This window comes from Hemibagrus wyckioides, linkage group LG13 (assembly GCF_019097595.1).
Source record: "Hemibagrus wyckioides isolate EC202008001 linkage group LG13, SWU_Hwy_1.0, whole genome shotgun sequence".
NCBI lineage: Eukaryota > Metazoa > Chordata > Actinopteri > Siluriformes > Bagridae > Hemibagrus > Hemibagrus wyckioides.
Genome location: NC_080722.1, coordinates 16,422,687 through 16,448,889, shown reverse-complemented (window position 1 = coordinate 16,448,889; position 26,203 = coordinate 16,422,687). Strand labels below are relative to the sequence as shown.

General features: G+C 39.7%; 1 protein-coding gene across 2 annotated transcripts; it reads left to right on the top strand.

Moving 5' to 3' along the window:
- The first annotated feature begins 1,506 nt into the window (after positions 1 to 1,506).
- rhbdf1b (rhomboid 5 homolog 1b (Drosophila)) lies at positions 1,507 to 26,203 on the top strand. 2 transcript variants are annotated; one of them, XM_058407162.1, is made up of 19 exons: positions 1,507 to 1,787; positions 13,079 to 13,220; positions 13,657 to 13,799; positions 14,407 to 14,520; positions 16,829 to 17,042; positions 20,042 to 20,248; positions 20,809 to 20,931; positions 22,415 to 22,578; positions 22,839 to 23,090; positions 23,225 to 23,336; positions 23,419 to 23,493; positions 23,600 to 23,761; positions 24,073 to 24,173; positions 24,258 to 24,321; positions 24,470 to 24,564; positions 24,651 to 24,726; positions 24,912 to 25,012; positions 25,155 to 25,308; positions 25,415 to 26,203. In XM_058407162.1, exons 2-19 carry the CDS (start codon positions 13,107 to 13,109, stop codon positions 25,832 to 25,834), a joined length of 2,691 nt encoding a protein of 896 aa, XP_058263145.1. In that variant the 5' UTR covers positions 1,507 to 1,787; positions 13,079 to 13,106; the 3' UTR covers positions 25,835 to 26,203. The 2 variants fall into 2 exon arrangements, with proteins under 2 accessions (XP_058263145.1, XP_058263146.1); XM_058407163.1 differs by lacking the exon at positions 14,407 to 14,520 and having other exon boundaries at positions 1,515 to 1,787.

The window sequence follows — 26,203 nt, the reverse complement described above, 5'->3', positions numbered from 1 at the left end:
ATTAATAACAGGAATTCTGCTTAGGACTATTAATGCTTAATGGGGCAATCAAGAATAACATAAAAGTCTTCAAAATTACATAAAACAATATTATAGAACTTTAAATTGCTCTGTTTAGCCGACACATCCAGTACTACTCAAAAGTTTTAGGCAGGTGTCATTAATGTCATTAATTGAAACGGACACAGCTGTGTAGAAGGCTTAAATCTGGAGGAGGAACAGCCAAATTCTGCTACTAAGGTGAGGTTGTGGATGAGTTTCATGTCATAGGTCACACACCATGGCAAGACTGAGCACAGCAATACGCAAGGTGGTTATACTGCACCAGCAAGGTCTTTCCCAGGCAAAGATTTCAAAGCAGACTGGAAGTGGCTAAAAAGCCTTCAACTATGCACAAAAACATAGAAAGTGGGGTGCAGAAAAATGGCAGCAGGTGCTCTGGACTGATGAGTAAAATTTGTAATATTTGGCTGTAACAGGATGCAGTTTGTTCACCAAAGGGCTGCAGAGCAGTACAATAATGAGTGTCTGCAAGCAACAGTGAAGCACGGTAGAGGTTCCTTGCAGGTTTGGGGCTGCATTTCCCCAGATGAAGTTGGAGATTTGGTCTGTATTTATAATGAACTAAATGCTGAGAAATACAGGCAGATACTTATCCATCATGAATAGCATTAGGGAGGCCCCTGATTGGCCCTCAAATTAATTCTGCAGCAGCAAAACAAACCCTTAAAAAACCAAGCAAAGCCCTTACGTTCTTTAGCATAGAGAAGAATAGGGAGTCCTGGAAGTGATGGTTTGGCCCCCACAGAGCCCTGATCACAACATCATCAAGTCTGTTTGGGAAGAGGCAGGGTTTGAGGCAGCCCACATTCACAAAAGATCTGTGGTAGGTTCTCCAAGATGCTTGTAACAACCTACCTGCCGAGTTCCTGTCTACAAGTGTACCTCGAAGAATTGATGCTGTTTTGCAGGCAAAGGGGGTTCGCACCAAATATTGATTGATTTGGATTTCTCTTCTGTTCATTTACTTTCTATTTTGTTATTTGATAAAAATTGACTATTATTACTGTATGTCCATAATTTCACGATTTAAAGTTTTTGTAGCTCTTTGCTGAATCTTTCACTAAGCCATATGTATGTCTCGGAGTTATCTGGCCCAGGGAAGAGCCCCAGGGGTTTCCTGCTCTAATGATGAGCTTGATCATTACCTGATGAGCTGGAAGAGGTGTGTCTTCAGTAGTCTGTGTACACAATATAAAGGGAAGGTCAACTTTGTTCCTGGAGGTATGATTGTTTTTCCGGTTCTGATTTGATTGCATTTTATTTCCACTTTTAGCAGAGGTACTAAGCAAGGATTCAGGCTCTTGTTAGAAACCACTGCTGGTGTGCATGGACCATTTGCATAGTCGCTTGTCCACATCACAGCTGGGCAGTGAGTTTTCTTCAGAGTTGTTTACTTCTAGACGATAACTTGTAGGTTGTGGTCGCGTGTTTGTGCTCGCGGACGGCGCGTGTGAGTTGTGACGTAGGTGCGTTTGATGTGGCTCCGCCCACACCGGTGTTTGTGGAGCGATTTAGTCACAGTGAATCACGTTCAGCCCACGGTCTGTGAAACTCACCGCCCAGCGGAGATGTGGACACGGGGACATTATAACACTGCTTTCGTTTCCTGATCGCGTCCATAATACAGTTTGTTGAGAAGATATCAGCTTTGCGTGAGAGTGACACCCTACAGGCGCGTTCACACCGCGGTGAATGAGCAGACCAGGGAGCTGAGAAGTCAGAGAGTAAGTAATGCATCACTTTACAACACACTCTCATGACAAATTTCACACACTGATATTGATGCATGGTTATAGTTTCTTCCAGTATATCTCTATGCTGATATCTTTAGCATATCTTTAATATGATTTGGCACCGGGAGACGTCGGTCAACATCTGTGTGCTGCTGATGAGAGACGCTTTATCTGTAATCCGCCTGAATATATTACCGCGCATAACGTCAGTCTAGTTGCTTTAACTAGGATTCCTCCGTAGGGATTTTCTCGTGCTCGTGCAATCACAGAGCAATACAGCCATCAGCAACGAACAGATTATAGTTCTCCAGAACTATCAAAAATAAAATAGTAAACAAAAAAGTAATAACTAAAACATGCTGTTGCGCTTTGTACTGGACATACTGCAATATGCACCTTTCTAGGTAAAAGATGCATGCTAAGGGTACTAAAGTAGGCTACAAGTACCGACCCCAGTGACAAAGAAAGGTACAGCTTACTTTTTTTAAAATGTGTGCAGACACACAAAAATATCCTCTTCTGTAAAAGTGCTAGTGCAGTGGTTCAGTCACCAAAAAAATGTTATTGTGTAAGAACCTAGATCCAGCAATGAGGCATGATGTAGTTTTATGATGCTCTTTAGGGTATACTTACACTTTTTCATGCTTTCGTCACTTTTCATACTATTTCTGACCAATATACACAAATTTGCCACTTTACTAGGTACAGCCACATTTTTTCCTGCTTTTCACATCAGTTTTGTTCACCTGCCAATTCACTCCCACCAGCCAGCTCTCCCCAAATAGGGAGTGTGGATGCTAACATGTGCTTTCTCCAAAACATGCGGTATAGTAGCATTACACACTAGAAGGAAAGCACTATCTGCCCTAATCTGCATACATGAACTCACAGAAACTGGTGTGTGCTAGTGTCACTGTGATTGACAGCGAACAGAGTGTGACATCTTTCCCAAAGTTTTGCTTTCTTGACTCCCAGCTACAGATGGCCATGGCATCAAGACTAAAATTTGCAAAGTAGCAATGATAGATGAAACGCTTTTTTGTTGGGCCACGCAGAAGCTTAGGTATAACTACCTTTCAGTTAGATTTATTAACCAGTTTATTGGTCCGGCAAAAACGACTGGCTGTAGTTGTTGTGTGCAACCTGTCAACTCTCTCCTCTCTCTCTTTGTCTGTCAGTGGGGAAGGCATTGTCATTACCACAACTAGATGTTAGTTTAGTGGCTGATTTTTCTTAGCTCAGAACTGACAGTGATGTGGTTATGTGTGTGTTTCTGGAATAAATGTGCACTATACATATATAACACTATACACTTGCAGGCGATTGTATAATATACAAATCTACCATTTCGGGCCACCTTTTAGGTGTATGATTAGACATTAGCGCCCATTTATTTCGGTCAGAAATTGTGTTAGCCATTTTCTGCCTTTAGCAGTGTCAGGGAGTATTGAGCTACATTACCATAAAAACAGTCCATGGAAGATGGCATAGCATAACATATAAACCTGAATCAAAGCCTCTGTGACTGATGGAACTGGCCAGATAATTTGAAGAAGTTTCCAGAGACAAGTTACTCAGAGAGGTAGGGACAGGTGGAATGTTTCTTTTGGGAGCGTGAAAGGGATTAAAGTCTATTGAAAAATTTACTTGGAATGAGAATGGAATACATTTAAAAAATGTTACCCACCTGAAAATAACATCTTGTGGGCAGATGTGTAGAGGGCAGATCAGGATGAAGCTTAGCAAAAAAGCAACTGCATTCTTACTGATACGTTCTCTTTACTTTAACACGAAATAAACTTATATGTTGATATATTGATTACTGAATTGGTCTTCAGTCTGATTTCTCCCATGATGAAGTAATGCTGAGTAGATACCTTCCAGTGTTGTTTCACTTGTGCACTTAACCACTTAAAAGCTTGCTATAAAGCCCAAAAAATATATGATTTTCTCCTACTTGTTAGATTTCATGAAGCTAAAATTAATACTGTGCCAGGTTTAGCCATTAAAACACATGCACCATGAGGGTCTTGTATTCTCCTATGTTGAAGGAATGACCTTTTTTGAGCTGATATTATTTCTATGATTTTGTATACCTTACCTTAACACAATCCTGCTTGATTTTAATTGCAGTTTTTGTATAAGGGCTATTGTGATACTTAAGGTGGAGTTTTATTTTTCAGTACAAGGCTTTGCCTCATATAAAACACCAAGAGTTTTGTGGGAGTAAGTGTTTTATTATGACATTTTTCAGGGTCTGGCTGTCTCCTCTTAGTGTTGAAGGAAATTCTCTCTCCTCACACCACTGCCACCATTAGTGGTCACACAGAATATTAGGTTACTACCAGTGCAGCATCTTCCCGCTTTATTTCTAGCATTTACATCCTCCATTCTCATCTTTTTCTTTTGTAAAAACAAAGTGGATCAGTATTCATAGTCATATAGCCATAATATCTGCACCTGAAAGGAAAACATAATAGTGAGGGAAGAATTACGATGAAGTTTACTAATGTAAATATACAACATGGTGGCATGTAATCACAAATCACTGCACAGTGACTAACAACATCAGTCAAAAAAATGTCTCAAATTTTTCTTGCAGGACTTAACGCTATGCAGACTAGTCCAGACCCATCCCACACATTAGATTAGAACTGTACAAATCAGTAAGCATTGCAACGTAAGCATTAGAAAAGCTTCTGAAAAGAGAACAGAGAAGACTGTTTTGTGATTGCTCACTCCTTTATGTGGGTGTAGTCTGGGCTTATGTTTTATGCCAGGCCACATAGTCACTCAATAGGTAGCTCTGCAACTGTGTTTCCATGGCATTGCATGGGTTTTTTTTCAAGCAGTCTCTTTCATTATCCTCCATGCCAGGACTGTGTGACTGTTTTTGAAAGCTTTAACAAAATAAAGGTTAACTTAAGAAATATGCTGAATGAAAACAAGCCATTATAAAATGTTTCAGCTGTTTACAGTAACCAAGTTCTTTCCGTTAGGTGCAATAATGTGTCATGGTTTTAGACTTGCATTCAACAAAATGACATGGAGCAGAGTTATTAATACTAGTGGAACGATAGGTAACATCTATTATTGTTTAACATTTGAGTTGATGAAATAGAAATGGATATGTGAGTCCTTTGCTGCAGGTCTAGTTTTACTTCATTTAACTTCAGTCCCTGCCTATTCCCATCCTTTTGCTCTTTTTTAAGTGCTAGTCTGCCTCATTCTGTTCTTATGTCCCCCTTTACACATTTTCACACCCACATATACACACACACACCATTAACCAACTGGGTGGTGAGTTCTGTAATGCGGTTTTTGCAGGGCCTGTGGCAGTTCCAGAGAAAAAGCAGGGGAATCAAGTCTTTACATGCTTCTAACAGTGCTGTAAATCAAATGCTTAATATTTAGTGAGCCTCTTTTGAGCAGCAGCTCATCTTTTTCAATCTCCTTTGTACAGAAACACACACACACACACACACAGCATGCGGATCATCACATCCACCATACTAGATTAGATATTAGGAGGAGGAATTTATAATCGCTGGATGCTGATTGGCTGGCAGTGGATGTAATAAAACATGAATTGAGCTAGTCCTTATTAAACATGTTTTTGATTATCTCTGTAGCTAGCCTTATTTTTCTAGAGCAAAGAAACAATCTGTGCTATGCTTCTGATTTGGATCTCCATGTGACAGACAACCACATGGGAGGCTAAGTCACATGCTTGGAAGGCAGACAGTATCAAAGCACACAAATGATTTTGCTTATAAGTTTATATGTTGAATTCATATTAAGGAAAACATGTTCATGTGCATCTTTAATTAAAATTTTGTAATGAAACGACTGTTAATAATAATAAGAATAAGAATAGATCCTTAGTGCCACAGGCTTCATGCAATTGCCCATAATCTTTTAGAATCCTTATAATGCGGATTCACAGCTTTACCTGAAGCAGCGTCTTTTATATGCAGCTTTGATATTCTGTGCTATTTGACAGGTTGATATTTCATAAGGTTGCGGTGAAACAGCAGTTCTGACAAGGCAATAAGACAAGAGCTGAGTCAGCAACTTATGATCTGAGTTTGCTTTGTTGCTGTTCTTTCACCTGAATAGTAGTTACTGTGTAAACAAAAAGGCATGTTCACTAGTAAAGCCCAACCTTTGCTTCAGGTGAATTGATTCACTTTTTTGATACATGCTGTGACTTCCTTTATAGAATGACATAAAAGGCTGTTATAACAAGCATCAGTATTAATGAATAAATATTTCTGCATCCCTCAAAGGGCACTAATTCCTCTTCTATTCTGTAAGGAAATTATAAATGAAGCCTTTCATTAACATAGCACTGAGGGAAAAGCTGGTCTTCAGACCTCCTTATTTGCACATGAACTATTAGGATTTACTTCTCGAATTAGCATATTCATGTGAAATATCCTTTTTAGTGGCAATTTCCCTCTTTCATCAGTGCTGCATCTGTGCTCAATTAAAAATGTATTTTATACAGCACAAGCCAGCAGAGGAAGTGAATTTCACAGCTTGAAGATGCTTCATAAAGAGCTCCATTGTGGACGGAGCTCTTTCCCAGACAATAACGTGAAACACTCCACAGAACTTGAATAGCTAGACAGAGACACAGACTTAGCCCATCTGTAGTCCGAAAGACTTATGATCTGTCTGTTCTCTTCTGATGTGAACCTGCTTCCTATGCTAAACCTACCGTGACAGACATTCATTGTAAATCAAATGTGACCAAGAATATTTGTTTCCAACCGCTGCACATTAAAAGAGACAGGGATTTTGATTTATTGTAAAGAATTAGGTGTGTGTGTGTGTATGTGTGTGTGTGTGGTGCCCTGTGATGGACTGGCCTGTGGTGTCACTGTGTGGCCACATCCCTGACCAAGATGGAATGGCGGCTAAAATGAATGAAGCAATAAATCACTGAATGAAACTGATTGACACGTCATTTGCTTGCTTGTGTCATTCTGTCAAAGAAAAGAACTGGAAGGCTAATGGATATTGTTAATGGATATTAAAGGTATTTTGAATGTTTTTCTAGATGACAGATTTCCGATGAAAAACGTTCAGCATGCTCCTTTGCTCTAATGACTTGCTTCCATTGCTTATGCTGAATTAGAGAATGGTTTCAGGCTTCCACATTCTTTCAAGGTCTAACTGTGGATAATTCCTGGCTGTTCCTCCAGTGCTAACACGCTATCCAGATCCAATTTCATTCTGATGTTAGAAAAGTTTTTATACACTCTAATACCTTCCATTTATTCAGATGTGGCTGTTAGTTTTGGATAAATAAGGTTTTTGAATTATAGTGCGTTCGTGTTTGCAGTACCACCTAAGATGGGAATGAGGGACTCTGATATTACTGCCTGAAAATCATCTGACAGTTCTCTAACTTTCAGAGTTATCTGTTTTAGCATGCTGTTACCCATTGTTTTGGGTATGATTGACAGACCCTCTGCCCATCTGCTGAAGATATGTTTGCTCTTTGAAGTTCATTGGCAGAGAAATATATTCACCTCATTTTGCCTTCTGGCTTTGAAAGTTATATTGCTGAGAAAGCCTTAAGAGTTTTCCACACGTTTTCTTGCACCACATTTCATTACTTATGTGTACTTATGTGGATATGTAGAGCTAGGGTTTCTCTTTGCTCTTTGCTTCTGGCTGAAGCAAGTCCCCATTTCAGACAGCTGACATTTTCAACAGTGAACAGTACTGGGTGGCTAATATTCCACAATCAAGTACAGATAGCCCACACAGTGTGTCCTCTTTAACGCTGAGTGCTCCAGGCAGCCATTGTGCTGGAAAGTATTTAAATGGAGATCACATGTTGTTTAGGCATACGATTCAGACACTCCTCACAGCTTCCTCCAACTGAGAAGTGGCTGCTTTCCAGTGAAACAATGAGACACTTGTCAGCATGTGAGGAGAGGGACCTGGAGGTTTGCCATGATACCTCTCAATGCCTCTGGGTTTAGCAGTATTAATATATTGTTCCTGTTTCTTTTGTTAATGTATAGCTCTGTTAATTCAACGCATCGTCTCATCATGTTTAGAAGGATCATATTACAGCTGATCAGGAAGAGGGTAATATTTTCAGAAGTATTCAATGCCAGAATGCAATGTCCTTTTGGACTTTACAGTATTTAGACAGTGTGCACTTGTCCGAGGCAGTCAAATTCAACTGGTGTGATAAATGAACGCTATCAGCAGACCGTCTGAATCGAACAGCTCGGCATGAACAAATTGACCAATCTGCTCAGTCCTGCTTTCAGTAGACTGGAAGAAAAGGGGATGAAATGGTGGAGAACGACTTAAAGTATGTGAGGCAGTTCCTAGCATGTGTGTACAGCACTCTGCCAAGCTGTGTGCCCAGACTAACAAGCAGATGAAAATCTATTTCAGCGCCCACTTTATTGGTTCCTGAAGGCACATGGAAGTTTTTTTTTTTTTTTTTTTTTTTTTTTTTTTTTTACAAGTAGCTCAACATGCAGCCAACTGTGTAATTATAAACTGGTCATTGTCGTATTTCATTTTTACTATTTGCACTTCTCCAGTTATAGATGCTGATTGTCACAAGTCTAGTCTTTCACACAAAAGGACTTTGTTGTTTGACTTCTGCAGTAAAGTGCATCATAGCATCAAGTTTGCTATTAAACAGGCAAACTTTCCAAATAACAGGTATACTAAATAATACTCCAGTTATTAGATATCTATTTAATTTAAGATATTTAGAACAAGAGATGGCATATAGTTTGTGTTGAGAGTAATTGAATGAGTCTTTTGTTTGGATGGAAATACTATCCTATTTTAAGGATGAATTTAGGCAAAAAAGCATGAAAAGGATAGGCAAAGAAATTCTACCGCTAAAGATAAAGATGGCAGTCTCTGCTGCATAGTTTAATGTCATTCTTAACTTGATGGAAAACAGGCAGCAGCACTTCTGCACTCTCAATTTCGGTAACCTTTTGTTGTATTGTGAATTGTTAGATTAAGGCATTGCGGTCAGTTGTGAAACTGGCAGACTGAAAAGAAAAGACTGTCAAAAAACCTAATGTGAACGCCTCTGTATGAGGCCTTCTGTGCCTATATATTTTAACCACACTAACCTCTATGCTAGATGAATAAGATCAATATGTAATAAATCATTTTACCTCTTTTTTTTTTAAATATTGAGCATTGCACTTGTGATGTGTAACGTTTTGTGCTTTTTTTTAAAGACTTATCAGTCTCTTGAAACTTCTCCTTTTCTCTATAAACTCAAACCGGCATGCAGAATGCACCAGAATGCTGATGTTCAACATATAGGAGGTGCTGCCTATCATTTGCATGTGAGCATTGCTTCTATGAAATTGGATTGTAATAAACTTTTAAATTTATATTGTTTTAAAAACATTTATATGCATTGCATAAACTTGAATCAAAAAGTGAATCTTTTTGAGACAATTTTAAGGAAGTTATTACAGTCACAGACTAAGCACAGGCTCACCAAAACTGGACAGTTGAAGATAACTTCAGCTATCTAGTTTGGGTGAGCCTGTGCCTAATAAAATCTCGTTCTTGGCTGACAAGGTTATAGCCCAATGTGGTCTTCTGCTTTTATAGCCTATCCACCTCAATATTTAGTGTTTAGTGTATAGTACTGTAACACCTTCCTGTCAACCCAAACCAATCTGGCCATTCGACACTGACCTCTTGCCTCAACAATGCATTTCTGCCCACAGCAATATTACTCACTAGATTTTTTTTCTGTGTAAACTCTCAAGACTGTGCATGAAAATTCCAGAAGATTAGCAGTTTCTGAAATACTCAAATCAGCCTGTCTGGAATCAACAGCCCTGCCACGGTCACTGAGTTCATAGTTTATCTGATGTTTCTTGTGAACTGTATATGCATTATTGTATGCACCGTGCTGCTGCCACATAATTGGTCTATTGGATAATTGAAATTAATTGTATAGAAATTAATACATTAATTATGAGGTGTACCGGTGTTTCTATTAAAGTGTTTCTAGATATTTTTCTGTCAGTATATCTTGTACAAACGGCTTTTGTTATTCATTTAAGGTTTCTTTGTATGATGCATAAATGAGGACAACGCTCTATTAGCTCATGTAATGAATTCATGAAGTTCAGGCTGAGTTCAATTGGTTTTTTTTAGAAGAGGTCTGGAGTGTGTGTCCTCATTTGTGTATAATAAATGCCAGACAGTGATAGTCATGGGGTATTGTTGATGGAAAGACTGATTCGAGATAATTGAAAGATTGCCTGGACTCCCTAGAAGAACAAAAACCTATATGAACATGAATCTGAAACATATTGAGGTCACATATACACACATATACACATTTTCTACTTGGTTTAATACAGTATTTTCATTTGTTATTGGTCACAGTTCAGACTGATGATGAGGAGGAGCACAGGCAGAGGTGCACACTGCTCACAGGAAGGAAGTGTTTGCCAACTGAGGTCATCTATCACTGTCCAGAAACCAAGGACATCTGCTCCCACGCTCCCTAAATTCCCAGTTAAACACACAGACCCAACATCTCACCACAACATCTGGCCTTAGTAAAACACTGGCCTGCATTACAACACAGCATAGAGCTCCTCTATCAGGAAAGAGGGTCACACATCATGACAGAAGGCAAGCCAATGTTATGACGGAGGGATTATTCTGGAGTATGCGCTAGTGCACATCCAGATGCTTTAAAGGAAACTTTGGTCCAAGATGTCATTAACCTTAAGTCTGTTGTACAGACATTTCCATGATACCAGCATTCTGCTGTATAAAACATCATTTTTAAGAATAAGGCTAAAACCGAGAGCAGGTTTACTGCATGGTGTTAAATTTGAGAGTGTTGGTCTACTTGTGAATATGACTTCTTAGAGCTGTATAAACATTCTGGTCAATGTGAGGCACTACTTTATGATGGAATACTGAGTGGTGGACTATGAAACTTTCAGTTGTGTAATCATTTCGTACTCATGAATAGAAATAAGTTTAATCATGAGGGTCAGGCAAAAAAGTTTGGAAAAAAAATGAAATGATGCAAATGTACACTATTTTGGCATTTAGCTAGTGAAATGAAATTCAATCAAATTTGGAAAAATGTCTAGTGATGTACTCTGCATTGCTGTGTTAATACTTTATGTGTTCTTTTGGGTTTATTTGTTAGTTCGATTAGTTTAAAGGACTGCAAAATTTAGGAATCCTTTATTCCATTTTGCTTTTTTTAAAATACAATAAACAGCCCATTTTAATGCATTAAATCACTTAACATGCGTATGATCAGTGTCAATGGAATAAAGTATGCCAATGGATCTGACCATGTCAAATATAGTCTGATCAGATTTCTGGATAAAAACCCAGTACAGTGGAAATTAATCATGCACACTGGAGAGAAGGTACTGTGTGCTGGAAATCAAAGATCTACTTGCAAGAGCAGAGGCAAAAGTGATGGAGGATTCATGTATATTGCTTCACTTTACAAAAACGAAAGTACACTTTAAAAGTGTACATTTGTCAGTTATTTATAGCCACAATCAAGAAAAGGTCATTCCCTGAAGATTCTTTGTGGGGAAATGTGGTTTGCAGTAGGATGTGGTGAGATTGTTGCCAAGGGATGCTATTTCAAGATTTGTTTTTCCTTTAAAAAAAAAAAGGTTGGTTTCATATTCCATTGAAAATATGCCTTTAAAATATGAGTTTACATCAAACCAGAGCTGGTAACTGGACATTTTATGTTGTCCCATCCTTCCATGTGGCTGGTGCCATGGCCTATTATCCAAAAGACTTGAAATAGCTTGTGGTAGTCAGGAAGACTGACTGGTGAACCAGTTGGTGTTGAATAGCACATAGCATGTTGGCTTTGGCTGAGTTACTTGGACTTTTGGTTCTTGGACCAAGCTATTTCAAAGCAAGACAATAGTTCCAGTAACAATAGTACAAATTGTGCAGTTTCTCCCTCCCATTTTCTAGCCAGACTGTTCATTTGAAATTGAAAATGGGCCTGATTTGGACAATGCATGTCTTTATGAAAAATATATAAATAGCACTATCATAGAGTCTTTATGAAGAAGGGTTTTGACCTCATCTGAACAGCTCTGACAAGTGCTGGAAGACCCATTTTCTATAACACTCTAGATCTGTGTCAATAACCGTGTCTGCAGGGAGGAAAAATCTCCATCTGGTCATTTATCATGCTTTGTATGACAGTGACTGTTCTCTGAGTGTGTCTTTCATCACTGTACATACAAATACAATTTCTGGCCTATTGAGCAGGACAGGAGAGACTGAGTGGCCATTACATAGGGTGGCTGGCATTTTATGAAATGCTCTTTTGTTCTTCATGATGCTTGCTGAATGTGTCTTGGGTCTATTGTGCTGTTTTGACATGTCAGTGGGTTTTCTCAAAATGGTGAAAATCTGACAGCAAATACGTGAAAAGCATCAAGAACTCATTAGCATATTGGTCTTTACAGAGGATGTGTATTTATTGTTTTCCGATTGCTGAATATATTATACGGCTGAGCTTGTAACCACAAGTGAATAAAATTTGTTCCTCGTTCCTACATTGCTGTGCGTAGGTTGATGACTTCAACGGCAAAAAAAAAGAGGTTAGGAAACAAAAATTGGCAGTGTGAGCCAGAAAAATCTATTTTATATTGTTAACTCCAAAGGATGTGACTCTGTAAGAATCTGGATATTCACAGTTATTTCACATTCATTAATTAAACATATCATGACACTGCTAGAGTATCCTGGTTCCGTATGTCCATTCAGATTGCTCTTTAATTTTGTAGCCATGCAGGAGACCTGAGGAGCTGTGATGTATCTGTATGGAGTGATGATATATCAGTACCCTCTAGTGGAAGTGAAGAGAGATGCCTAGTTGTTAGGAACACTGAAAACCAAAACTGCGTACAATTACCATTCCATTTGATTTCACATCATGCACATGCATCTGCATTTGTGCAAGCCTTCAATTATCCAGACTCTTATATTGATGCATGGATTTTCTTTGCTCCTATTCAGAGAGATGAGATCAGCAGTAAATCATGCAGTGATGCTTGAGTCATTAGAGGTAGAACTGTATGTAGAGTAAAGACGAGCGATCATCCGACTACCAGCTTGAAATAGAGATAAGGATCTTATGTAAATCACTGTTGTGCTGTGTGTGTGTTGGTCAACCACTTTTGCATGTACTGTGAGTGCCTTGCACATACGATGAGTGTTTCCCTGTTGCTGTCTACCTCCAGCTGGCAGGCGAGGTGAGGGGAGATAAGCATGGCTGAAACTGATGAGGAGAGCAGCAGTCAGCAGCGGAAGAAGCCACCATGGCATTATCTGGATTTCCCCAGCACACAGGGCCCCACAGAGGAGCTGCACAACTACATACAGGTACTGAGCAGAGAAACTGAATGCTCTTAGTTTCTTTGCAGTTTGCTCAGGTCATTAATATTGACAACACACACAGAAACACAGATACATTTGCAGAGTAATTATTTAGATGGAAGATTCATTAGTCATAAATTACTTGGACTTAATGTTATATTACTTTATGGTACTGGTAACTTGCAATAGACTAGACCATCCCTCAGAAGCTGTTTCTCATATGTTTTTAAATCTTTCAAACACATGTTTAATCGAGTCTTTTGACAGATAATAGGACCTCTGCCTGCTGGTTCTGTGAATATGTTGTGTGTCTGTAACATTTACAAAAGTTTCAAAGTGAGATTTAGCAGTCACATCTAGACATTCTCAAATATAAAAAAGAACATGTATTCAGTGTATCAGCGTTTTGTATGGGATATCAGTGTTCTGTTCTTTCTTTCAGCCCTGGGCACGTAACAGTCTTTACCTGCGCAGTGCCAGCGTGCCCACAGAGAACATTCAGCTCAGATTTCCGATTGTGGACCCCTATGCCTCTCGAAGACCCTCGGTGCTGCGCAAACCTTCCCTTTCACAGACCATCAGGAGGTATAGGAACAGATCACAGAACACACACACACACAGACATACACACACAGGTATGATTATCAATATAAGAGGCAAGCAGGTAAACATTAACATGAAGGAACATATACTGTACATTTTATATTTGTATTTCTCACAGGGTATAACATCTGAGTTATAAAATCATTTAGTTAAATCTTTAGTCAGGAAAAAGCATGTTTTGTGCAATCGGCTCTCTGTGATATTGTTTTACTTTAATTTATTTGCAAGGGTAACACACTTAGGCGTTCGTTAAAGTTTTTTTTGTATAAACGGTGTAATAGCATCCTCTTGTTCGTAATCCCGTTTCTATGAACAATGACGCCTGCAAATCCCATTATTAAGATTTACACTAGATCACACATTTATCCCCATTTGCACTGCATGTTTATCCATCTGCTGTAGTATTTACCTTCTTGCTGAGTTCCTTTCTGCTTAATGCTGATCTAACTTTTCTGACTTCCTCAATATTCTTATTGTAACCATTTAACCATGTCCTTTCTAATTGCTTTTAAAAACTATTCCTCTAACCCCTTGTTCTTTCTTATTTCTGTTCCCCATCTCTTATTCTCTTGCCGGATCATGTTTTCAGCCCTCCAGGGAAGAGGGTACGCTTTGAGCAGATGAGCACACTGTTGGTTAATGGCCAATGCTTCTCTCGGCTGGAGGCCACCAGGCGCCAGTCGCTACCCCATGTTGTCCTCAGGTACTGTAGCGCTTTGAGTGACCTGCAGGAGGAGGATTACAAACCTTCCAGTGACCACTGATAGCCTCTTGTGTATCTCACTAACACACTGCTCATTCAAAGACATACACCAGATCACCATGTGTTCACTGGGTTGTATTTTTAGCTCCGCTGTTTGGTATGCTTTGTGGAAAATGTATTAATCTTTGTGAGAGCCATGTGGTGTGTAAATATTAAGCAGCCCAGAATACAGCTGTGTGAAACAGTGAAACCAGCCAGCCTCACAGACTTATGTGAGCACTTCACTCTTACTTACAGGTCATCAAAAATCCATCATTCTCAAAGTAGTGCCTATGATGTATGGACAGGAAGATTTCATCACTATCATAAATATTATCATAAATTTTTATCATTTTATTATATAGTTATACCTTTAATCTGAGGCTTAATTACATGCTTGCCTATAGACCTGATATTTAAATAGGGGTTAGTTGATTTTTACACTGCTCCCTAAATGTTTGAGAACTCCTGATCCAGTTGACTTGGGAAAAGAGTAAAAAACAAAACAGATGTCTTCAGAGCTTGCTTCTTCCTCATTGGAGTTTGACAGGATTGTAGTTTAATTATCGACTGGTCCCAGATCATGTGGTCTGCCAACCTTCAAAGATATGAATAAGGAAAGATAACCTGGATGAGCTTGGCATCTACCTTCTATGGCAGACACACACAGCTCTGAGAAATTTGATAATTAAACTCTTTTTAAATGCTGATGGCTGTTGTGATTCATCTTATTAGTGTTAACTTGTCTAGAGTACTGCTCTAACAGGCTTGTGTACTAAAACTGTCAGTATGTCTGAACTACACTGCCATGTTTTATCACAGCAGACAGAATGTTAGAAATGGTTGAAATGATGTTGGTTTCAGTGTTGCTTTATTGTGTTGACACATTATGTGTGACTGTGCATTACAAACATGTGTGTTTACATCTACAGTGCAGCTGTGAAGTTCGTTGCTTTCAGGCAGAGGCATGTCCTTCCTGTCTCTTTTATCACGCAGGCTGGTATTTCAGAAGGTGTTTACACCAGGCAGCACACAGGGGTAGTAGTTAGCTGGTCATGCAGTGGGATAGTGTCTGAGAGAACACTCATCTTTAAAGTACACCACACAAGATCTGTCACACTGCCAGAGCTTTTCAGTTTGTGTCAGTCCTTGTAGTGTCCTTGGATCGATGACAGACTCGGCCAGGCCCTCATGTGCTCAGTATGACCTTAGGCATGACATTTCTAGCTACTGCAAATGAAAACAGGTATGTGATAGCAGAAACTTACACAGAAGCTTTTTTGCTGATTTCGTGGGTGTTTTTGTAGAATGTTGTGCACTCTTTTCTCATTCATCAGAGCTTTTGTTCTTTTCATTTCATTCCTCTTGTGCATGGACTCCACCTTGTTACTTTAAGCACTAGCATGGGGTAACTGTACTGTAATGGAGTATAATTTAATTCATGGTGCTTATTTTGCTATTTGTATTGATTTCAGCACTGTTACCTGTTTTTATTACTTTGACTTTATTCTCATTTGATTCCAGCATTTTTCATGTTCATGTCTGTGTTTGTGAGAAAAGCTTCGAATGAATCGCATGCCTACATAATTGAAAGCTCTAGCCAGAAAACTCTTCAGGCATTTTTGTGTGATGTTTTCTAAAGAATGGGATACATGTGGGTTATTATCCATAACTATAAACCATGTGTGGTCATGCTTCATGTGAGTTCATGCACCAGTACCAGATATAATGCATACCTGCTGTATATATTTCTGAGACTGAGATTACGGAAATATCCCTCAAGGAGGACAACAATAAACTGGACTCATATCTCCACCCCTACATTCTACCCTAAAAGGCCTTCTCCAGCTGGACTCTGTAATGACACACGGCCTGTTATTACTGAGTGTCCTTTACTCTAAACACTCCCTACATCCTCCCACTCTCCCCAATTTACACACACAATAAACAGAGAGAGCGAGAAAGAGAGAGAGATATCCAAGTTAGGCAGTCTAAATATAATAACAGTTTTTAGAGCACCACTTCTATTTATAATTCTGTTCATTATTCACTATTTATAAGCATTGTTTGACTCGCAAAAACTCACAAGAGATGTTTTAGATGTTTTGACAGCAAATTCTTTACTAATGAAGAGTGTTTTGGTTGGTTTCATAACAGATGTGTGTCATATGCAAGCAGAAGTTCTTAATCATTAGCATGACAGGAAGTAAGACACTTTTCAAGTATTCCACAGTATTTATTATGCTATTGGGCTGTGCTCACTATCCAGGGGCACAGCAGACTGGTTTGGGGTCAGTAAAGACATCGACAGCACTCTGAAATGGCAGAGGAAGAGCCTGCGCCACTGCAACCAGCGTTATGGCAAGCTAAAACCACAGGTGCTCCGAGAAATGGACCTGCCCAGCCAGGACAACATCTCCATAACAAGCACAGAGACTCCACCACCTCTTTATGTCCCTCCGGTGCACCATGGCATGCAGAAGGTTAGATGCTTCTTAATACTAGGAACTGCATATTTTTCTGTAACTAGTAGCATTGTTATTACGCTGGGTCATACGTCATGTGCAGCTGCAGTATGTTACAGTGTCATGCTTATTGCTTAGCACACATACTGTAAATAACAGTGTTCTCCTGCTGCACATTAAAAGCACAATTTATAATTCATTGAGCTGTACTGAGCTGCATGTTGTTTTTTTTTCTTTGGGTCATCTATTTTCTTCCCTCCTCCCAACAACATACCTGTAGGATGACTACACTAAATTGCCCCAAGAAATGATTGCATGAATGCATATGATAGATTAGTGTTGCATTCATGGTGTATACCTGCCTCACTCCCAGTGTTCCCATGATCCACCATGACGTGGACTAAGAGAAAGTGACCACAGAATCAGAATGCTTTATTGATCCATTCAGGGAAATGGTTAAGTTGCAGCTGCTCACAGTACAATCTAAAGTAAAATAAAAGTAAAATAAAATATAAGAATTAAAAATAAATATAAATATTAAGTTAACAGTAAAGGTACTGCACAATGAATGATTTCCAATCTTAAATGACTATAATGATGCAAGGTATAGAAGTTATTCCACTAAGAAATGTTGCACATGAATTGACCTAAGTATTACAATTCTGAATTAATTTTCTGTTGTTTGTTAGATTGTCGTAATATCAAGTTTTTTAGTTCTGGTTTGTCCGAGTCATATTATAGTAATAATATAACACTGAATAACAAATCCTAGACTACGTGTGTGTGTGTGTGTGTTCAGCGAATGCATTTTTCAAAGTTATTCATAAGAAATATATAACAGTGTGATGAGTCATTATCAAAAACATCACTTAACCTTCACTTCACTTCACTTCATCTGCACTTACAGAAGCCTTTTATTTTGATGTCAGCAAGACAGTGTTGCCTTTTTTCCAACGATCCTTGCTTGAAGCTATTCTATTCATTATCCTACTCTAACATAGCACAGGTACACTGAAGTACACTCACCTGATAAATGAATATAAATCAATTCAGAATGGATCGTAACCCACTATGCAGAACCCTTTATTTGTCACATATACATTACAGCACAGTGACTCTTTTTTCATCCCAGCTTCCCCTTCTGGAGCAGAGATGGTTAAGGGTCTTGCTCAAGGGTCCAACAGTGGCAACTTAGCAGTGCTGGGGAATAAACCCCCAACCTTGTAATCACTAACCCAATGCCCAAAATTTGTTGGCATCAGTGGGATTTGAACTCTTACCCTGTCAAGCTGAATAAACCCTTATATATATATATATGTGTGAATATATGTGTGTATATCAGTTTATTACAATAATTTAATGTAATTTAATGTAATGTAACAATATTACAATTTATTACATAAATTCCTATCAACAGTTTCTCTAATTGCTCATTATTATTGCTATTATTAGTGTGATGCATATATATATATATACACTACTCACAAAAAGTTAAGGATATTTGGCTTTTGGGTGAAATTTATGGAAAATGTAAAAAGTTCACAGTGATATTATATCATGAAAGTAGGGCACTGAAGTAGAAGCATGCAATGATTTCCTCATCTAAAAAAAAATTATTGAAACAAAAGCTAACAACAGTGGTGGGTATACCACAACAAAAAATGTCAATGTCTCAATAATTTGTCATGTGCCTTTGACCATCAATTACAGCTTGACAGCGACGTCTCATGCTGTTCACAAGTCGACTTATTGTCTGCTGAGGCATGGCACTTCACTCTTCTTGAAGGGCGGCCCTCAGGTCATTGAGGTTCTGGGGAGCAGGGTTACGAGCCTCTACACGGCGACTCAGCTGATCCCATAGGTTTTCTATGGGATTCAGGTCTGGAGAAAGTGCAGGCCACTCCATTTGAAGTACCCCAGCCTCCAGCAGCCGCTCCCTAATGATGCAACCTCGATGAGCTGGAGCATTGTCGTCCATGAAGGTGAAATTAGGCCTGTGTTGTTCATGCAGGGGCACAATGACTGGATTAATGTTATTCAGGTAGTATTGGCTTGTCACTGTACCATTCACAAGATGTAGGGCAGTTCTGTATTGAGTAGACACACCTGCCAAGACTGTAACACCACCACAACAGTGGCTAATGCATAGAGCTCTCCTTGACGTCTCCAACATCGTTGGCAGCCATCATTTCTGCTCAATGAGAATCGACTTTCATCAGAGAACATCACTGAGGCCCACTGGTCCCTCGTCCAGGATAAATGCTCCCTGGCTCCCATGCAAGATGCCAGGTGGTGTGGTCAGGAACTCTTGCAGGTCGCCTAGCACACAGACCACGCTGATATAAACAGTTTTGAATGGTCTGACCTGACACTTCGGTGCCTCTCACCTCCCTTAAATGTGCCTGGAGTTGAGTGGCATTCATCATCTGGTTCCACAGGGCACTGTTCACAATGAAGCGGTCATCAACGTGGGATGTGGCCAAAGGCCACTTCTATGCCTTTCTGTGACTCTTCCAGTCTCTCTGTATCTCTGTCGCAACCTGCTGATGACACTCTGTGACACACTAAGATCAGTGCCCATTTTCTCTGAGAACATCCTGTTTGAAGCGAGGTACTGTTGATCAATTGTTAGGTGTCGTCTTGGTCTCATGATGTCAAAATGTGAACAGCATGATGAAGAGGACTGTTTAAATACCAATTCTAATTGAACCAGAAAATTTATTGGTCAATTTATGGATCAAACATATTGAATTTTGCCGTTAAGCACCTTGTTAGTGAACAGCAAGTTATGCGGGGAAAAAAATTAAACACTGAACAGTTGGACATGTGCATTCAAAAGTGTAGAGAAGGTCAAATTAAGTTCACCTGTAAAGGTTATAGTGCATTTGAAATTTCACCCGAAAGCCGAATATCCTTAACTTTTTGTGAGTAGTATATATATATATATATATCTATATATATATATATATATATCTATATAAACAGTTTTTGGTGCTGATATCCTCTTCCTGATGCAGATCGTGGACCCACTGGCTCGGGGTCGAGCCTTTCGTAACTTGGACGATGTGGATGCTTTCAATGGGACGCATACTCCTATTACCCCTGGAGCTGTCTCCCTGTGCTCTCTCACCAGCTCCCGTTCTGGCTTCAACCGGCTGCCACGCAGACGTAAGAGAGAGTCTGTGGCCAAGATGGGCTTCAGAGCAGCCGCAGCTCTCATGAAGGTCAGAGTCAGAACTTTCTCTGTGTCTCAGATATACATCGAGGGTTAGATCTATCTACTGAAGCTCAGCTCAACCGTGTAGAGTAAAGTAAAGAAACTCAGGGATTGTTTGAAATAAATGTTTCATGTGTGAAATGAATAGTCTTTTTTGTTCTCCACTTAGATGAACAATGTAATGTAATGAAACGCTCCTCTTCAGTTCAATGAGCAATTTTAGGAAGTCTTTTTTAAAAGTGACAAGAATTGCACAAATTTACATTGTGTTAAGTTACTGAAGATTTTTTAGAATGTTACATTACAGTATGGCTAATATTTATATAGTTGGATCATTTTCCAGATTTGTGCTGAGCAGAACCATGTTTAAGGCTTCTCTTGATGTAAAATGTATGACAACCCATGTACTAGTTTGGTCAACTAATCTGCAGAAAGAACCTTGTCATTACGCATCTGCAACAACAGCTTTGCTTTTAAGACGTTTGGTCATATTTTTTGTGTTGGAAGATAATAATAATGGTGGTGAAGACGGTAAGGAAGTGGTGATAATGAAGGTGGTGCTTTCAGGGTCGTTCTTTGAAAGATGGCACGATGCGACGAGTACACAGACGCAGCTTTGCTGTAAACAGCTTCATGGAAGATGACACAGGGGAATTCCTAGACGAACTGGACACCTCCTTTTTTACAAGGGTGAGAATAACAGTAGTATTTCCTTCAAAGGTCTACAGCGAGCAACAGATTTTATTCCTGATTGCTGTCCGAGCTCACTGCCAACACTGCCATCTACTGGCCATTCAATGCAAAAGCACTTCACAACTAAGACTTGATCACGGAGATAACTGTGATACTGAATTATGCCACTTAATCATCTTTTAGTATAAATGTATAAAATTACATAATAGCTCACTGATCAGGCATAACATTATGAGCACTGAGAGGTGAAGTGAATAACACTGATCATGGCAACTGTTAGTGGGTGGGATATATTAGGCAGCAAGTGAACATTTTGTCCTCAAAGTTGATGTGTTAGAAGCAGGAAAAATGGGCAAGCGTAAGGATTTGAGCGAGTTTGATGAAGGGTCAAATTGTGATGGCTAGACCACTGGATCAGAGCATCTCCAAAACTGCAGCTCTTGTGGGGTGTTCCCAGGCTGCAGTGGTCAGTATCTATCAAAAGTGGTCCAAGGAAGGAACAGTGGTGAACCGGTGATGCACGAGGGAAGAGAAGGCTAGCCCGTGTGATCCGATCCAACAGACGAGCTACTGTTGCTCAAATTGCTGAAGAAGTTAATGCAGGTTCTGATAGAAAGGTGTCAGAATACACAGTGCATGATGGGTCAGGGCTGTTTTGGCAACAAAAGGGGGACCAAGACAATATTAGGCAGGTGGTCATGCCTGGTTGGTGTATGTCCATAGCCACAGTTTAATATGTAAACTCAATACAAACATATTTTTCTCCTGATTAGAACAGTTGGATCTCTTTATGACTCCTCATCAGTGTTTCCGTGCTGTTGGTGTTTTTTTTGCCATGACCTCTCAGAATATTGCACTAGCTGAAGTGATAAAAATAAGATCACACGTTGTGTGGGTTTATCTGCTGCTTCACCACTTCTAATTAATAATTAAAAAAAGTCTCTGATCAGCGTCGCTTTTAAGGTGGAACTGCATCACACTGATACCACACAAAAACCTCTGTACTAAAACAGTGGATTTAAAATTGAGGACATTTTAGATAGATACTGTTTTGATGGCATGATCACTGAACCTTCAAAGGTTCTTTTTATCTTTTTTGTTGGTTTGCTTTACCATGTTAGCTCTTGTGTACAATTTATCTGTACTAATCACTGAAAAGGCAAAATTCTTCTTTGTCTGTAGTCCTAAAAATGCTCAGTGGGTATCATGTTTCTAATTATGGAATCACCTACTTGCCTAAGGAAGAAGTTCCTGCCAAAAAAGACATTCAGAAATCTTTCAACTAAAAACACATTATATAGTGTTTTATTTGACACTCAATAGCACTGTTACATCAGAAACTACACTGTATTGTAAAAATCTAATTAGAAATTTTTAATTCACTGGGCTTTTAAGAATAACATATTCCCTTATCATATGCTAACATTGTGAATTTAGAGAGCTGTATAGTAAAGCTGTTTGTGTGCGTGTGTGTGTGTAGGATGGACTGGTACAGGAGGAATTATCCACATATGCAGACGATGTGTTTGAGTCGCCCTCTGAGGCTGCCATTCGTGAGAATGATGCAAACAAAGTGCCCTGTGAGACAGATTTAACAGGCAGCGCCCTGGGAAAGCCTGAGTTAGAAAGGAGTCACCTAATGCTGTGAGTCTCTATCTCCCTCATCCACACATACAAACACATACATACTCATGGCCAGCTGTTTGCTTATGTAAAAAAGCTTACTCATAGTAATTATGTCAAACACTGCCAGCCATCAGTCAGAGACAAACAAGACTGGGAATCTAAACAGTGAGCATTAAGTAAATATTAGACTGAACCATAACAGATAAATATTACTAAAGATTGAATGTTTTCAACGTACGAACCACAACTCCAGATTCTCCTAATCTCTGTCTCTGTAGACCACTTGAGAGGGGCTGGAGGAAAGGCAGGGATAGCTCTCTGGTCCAACCTAAAGTCCGCTTACGACAGGAAGTTGTGAGTGTGAGCGGCCAGAGACGGGGACATCGGATCACGGTACCTGTTACAAAGCTCTTTGCCCGTGAAAAGCGTCCTTACGGCCTTGGCATAGTGGGCAGGCTGACCAACCGCACGTACCGCAAACGCATTGACAGCTATGTGAAGAGACAGATAGAAGACATGAACAACCACAGGTTGGTCCTTCTTTTGATTATAAATAAAAACAAAAACAAAACCATTACATATTACAGTTCATTTAAGAATTTACATTTCCATGTGTATTTAAATACTAACAGATGTAATAACAGATTTTTATTTTGTTCTGTAGGCCTTTTTTCACATATTGGATAACATTTGTCCACTTGCTCATCACCATCCTGTCAGTTTCCATCTATGGCATTGCGCCTATTGGCTTCTCTCAACACGAAACTGTAGATTCTGTAAGTCATACCTGCTTAGTATATATCAGTTTCCTTTTCTCCAATTACATTTACAGTTTATGACGTTTTTTTTCGGTTGCAGGTTTTAAGAAATAAAGGCATTTATGAGAATGTCAAGTATGTGCAGCAAGAGAATTTCTGGGTTGGGCCAAACTCGGTAGGTTGCCTTTAATGTCTAGTCTTGACTTCACTTTAATAGTCCAGTTGTTGCTCAGTTGTGGGGAACAAAAGAGTTAACCAGAGATTCACATCATGGCTGATAGGTGGCGCTGATACATTTGGGAGCCAAATTCTCACCATGCATGCGCCAAGACCAGGAGGTGCATGACCTGATCCAGGAGAAGAGAGAGAAGGAGCGCCACTCAGCCTGCTGCGTCCGAAATGATCAATCAGGCTGTGTGCAGACCTCTCAGCAAGAGTGTTCGGTCAGTGCCATTACTTAATTCCTCACTGGGATATTGCTATGGAAATAAAAATACATGTGGCTTAGAATTACAAAAGGCTTTTTGGGTGGGCAATTAGAGACATTTTCACAATATTGTGATAAAGTTATAATTTAAGATGAATTATATTGTATATTTAAAATTCCTACAAATATGTATTGTTTAACATGGAAAGACATTTACAAAAACAATACTCCTAATATTCCTTGTATTGTAATGTATTGTGAAAGTTTATCATTAATGTTAATCATATTGATATTATATTATAACACATATCTCTCTCTCTTTGTAAGAGTACATTGGCTGTCTGGGTGAAGTGGCCTAAGCACTCAAGCGTTCTATATCTAAACGGCAAATTACGAACGTATGGCTCAGTTTGTCACCAAGACCCAAGGTAACACATTACAAGCTTGATTAAAGTGACTGAGTGCTAGCATGATTCAGGCAAATGACTGATGGCTCTGTGCAATGACATCAGGACTTGTCTGGAGCCAGGCTCTGTCTCACCTCATGAGTGGCCTGATGACATCACCAAGTGGCCAGTGAGTATGACACAGTCACAAGACCTATGATTTTAGTACGCTATAATTTTCTATTGGAAATGATTTGTACTTGTTATACCCAAGCTAGCTGTACTATTCAATTCACACTATTCAGAATGGTGTGATTACGGATACTGTCTTCTTTCAGATCTGCACCAGGCACAGCAGTGGAAACCACACCAACCTGCCCCACGTAGACTGTGTGATCACAGGCCGGCCATGCTGCATTGGAACCAAAGGAAGGTGAGGTGGAGCTACAGGCCTACACAGATTTTAGCATGACTACCAGACATACAGCATTATTTTCAGCACATCGTTATTTTCTGCAGGTGTGAAATCACATCCAGAGAGTACTGTGACTTTATGAAGGGCTATTTTCATGAAGAGGCTACACTTTGCTCCCAGGTACATTACTGCATCTCACAGCTGCACTTATTTCGTAAACATTTAGCCGTCACTCAACATAACCAGCAGAGGGTGTACAGAGCTACAGTCCAGCTGATCTCAGTCTGTTAGACTGAATCATATTTGGTCTCCCACTAGGTGGAGGTTAAACTAGTGGCAGTTCTCTTAATCATGCTTTTCATCAGGTGCACTGCATGGATGATGTGTGTGGCCTGCTGCCTTTTCTCAACCCAGAGGTCCCAGATCAGTTCTATCGCTTGTGGCTGTCTCTCTTCCTGCATGCTGGGTAAGTGAGATGTCTGCTCCGAAGATCACACCTTCTAAAACTTCTAAAATGTTTTTGCAGTTAATCAAATTGATTTTTGTAACTCACACTCAAGCTAACATTTATTGTTTTTCAAGCTAACTTTTATTATGGTTTTACTCAGGGTTCTACACTGTCTGGTGTCTGTGTGCTTCCAAATGACCATCCTGAGAGATTTGGAAAAACTAGCAGGGTGGCTTCGAATATCCATCATCTACATCCTCAGCGGCATTACAGGCAACTTGGCTAGTGCCATATTTCTTCCTTATAGAGCTGAGGTGCAGTCATTCTCCTACAGTACATTATCAACATCTGGGTGAATCTGAGTTGTAATGTGATGAAGCATGCAAAGACCTAACATCTTCCATCATGTATTTTTATCAGGTCGGTCCAGCAGGCTCTCAGTTCGGCATCCTCGCCTGTCTGTTTGTAGAGCTGTTCCAGAGCTGGCAGATACTGGCGCGGCCGTGGCGGGCCTTCATCAAGCTGCTGTGTGTGGTTCTCTTCCTTTTTGCTGTTGGCCTGCTGCCATGGATTGACAACTTCGCCCACATTTGTGGCTTCATCTCAGGCTTCTTCCTCTCCTTCGCATTCTTGCCTTACATCAGCTTTGGCCGAATGGACACATACCGCAAGCGCTGCCAGATATTGGTCTCCCTCGCACTTTTTCTGGGAATCTTCTCTAGCTTTGTGGTGCTTTTCTATGTGTATCCAGTCAAGTGTGAATGGTGCGAGCTGCTTACGTGCATACCTCTGACGGACAAGTTCTGTGAGAAATATGACCTCAATGCTCACCTCCACTGAGGCCTTAGAAAGAGAAGAGGAAAGCCAGAGGAAAAAAACAGGGAGAGATGTGAAACGGTTTCCAATCCTCTAGCTCTAACTGACATTATTTGCTGTGTTTAGAGTCTTCATCAATGTGTATTTTTATATGCGCTCAATGAAGTTATTCATTTCATGGGCTCAGTGAAATGTCCTCCCTGAGGAAGAGAGATAATCTAAATGCCTCTAGTGCCTTGTTGATCAATACCAACTGCTGCGATCTCTGTGTTCCATTAACTCTGAGCACTTTTGTTCTTAACCTGTAATATGTACACTGCTACTTAAGTAGTGCATGTTTGGTAGTGTTTTAGCTACCTGGTCCCTTGTAATACACAGTCCAATAAGAGTAAA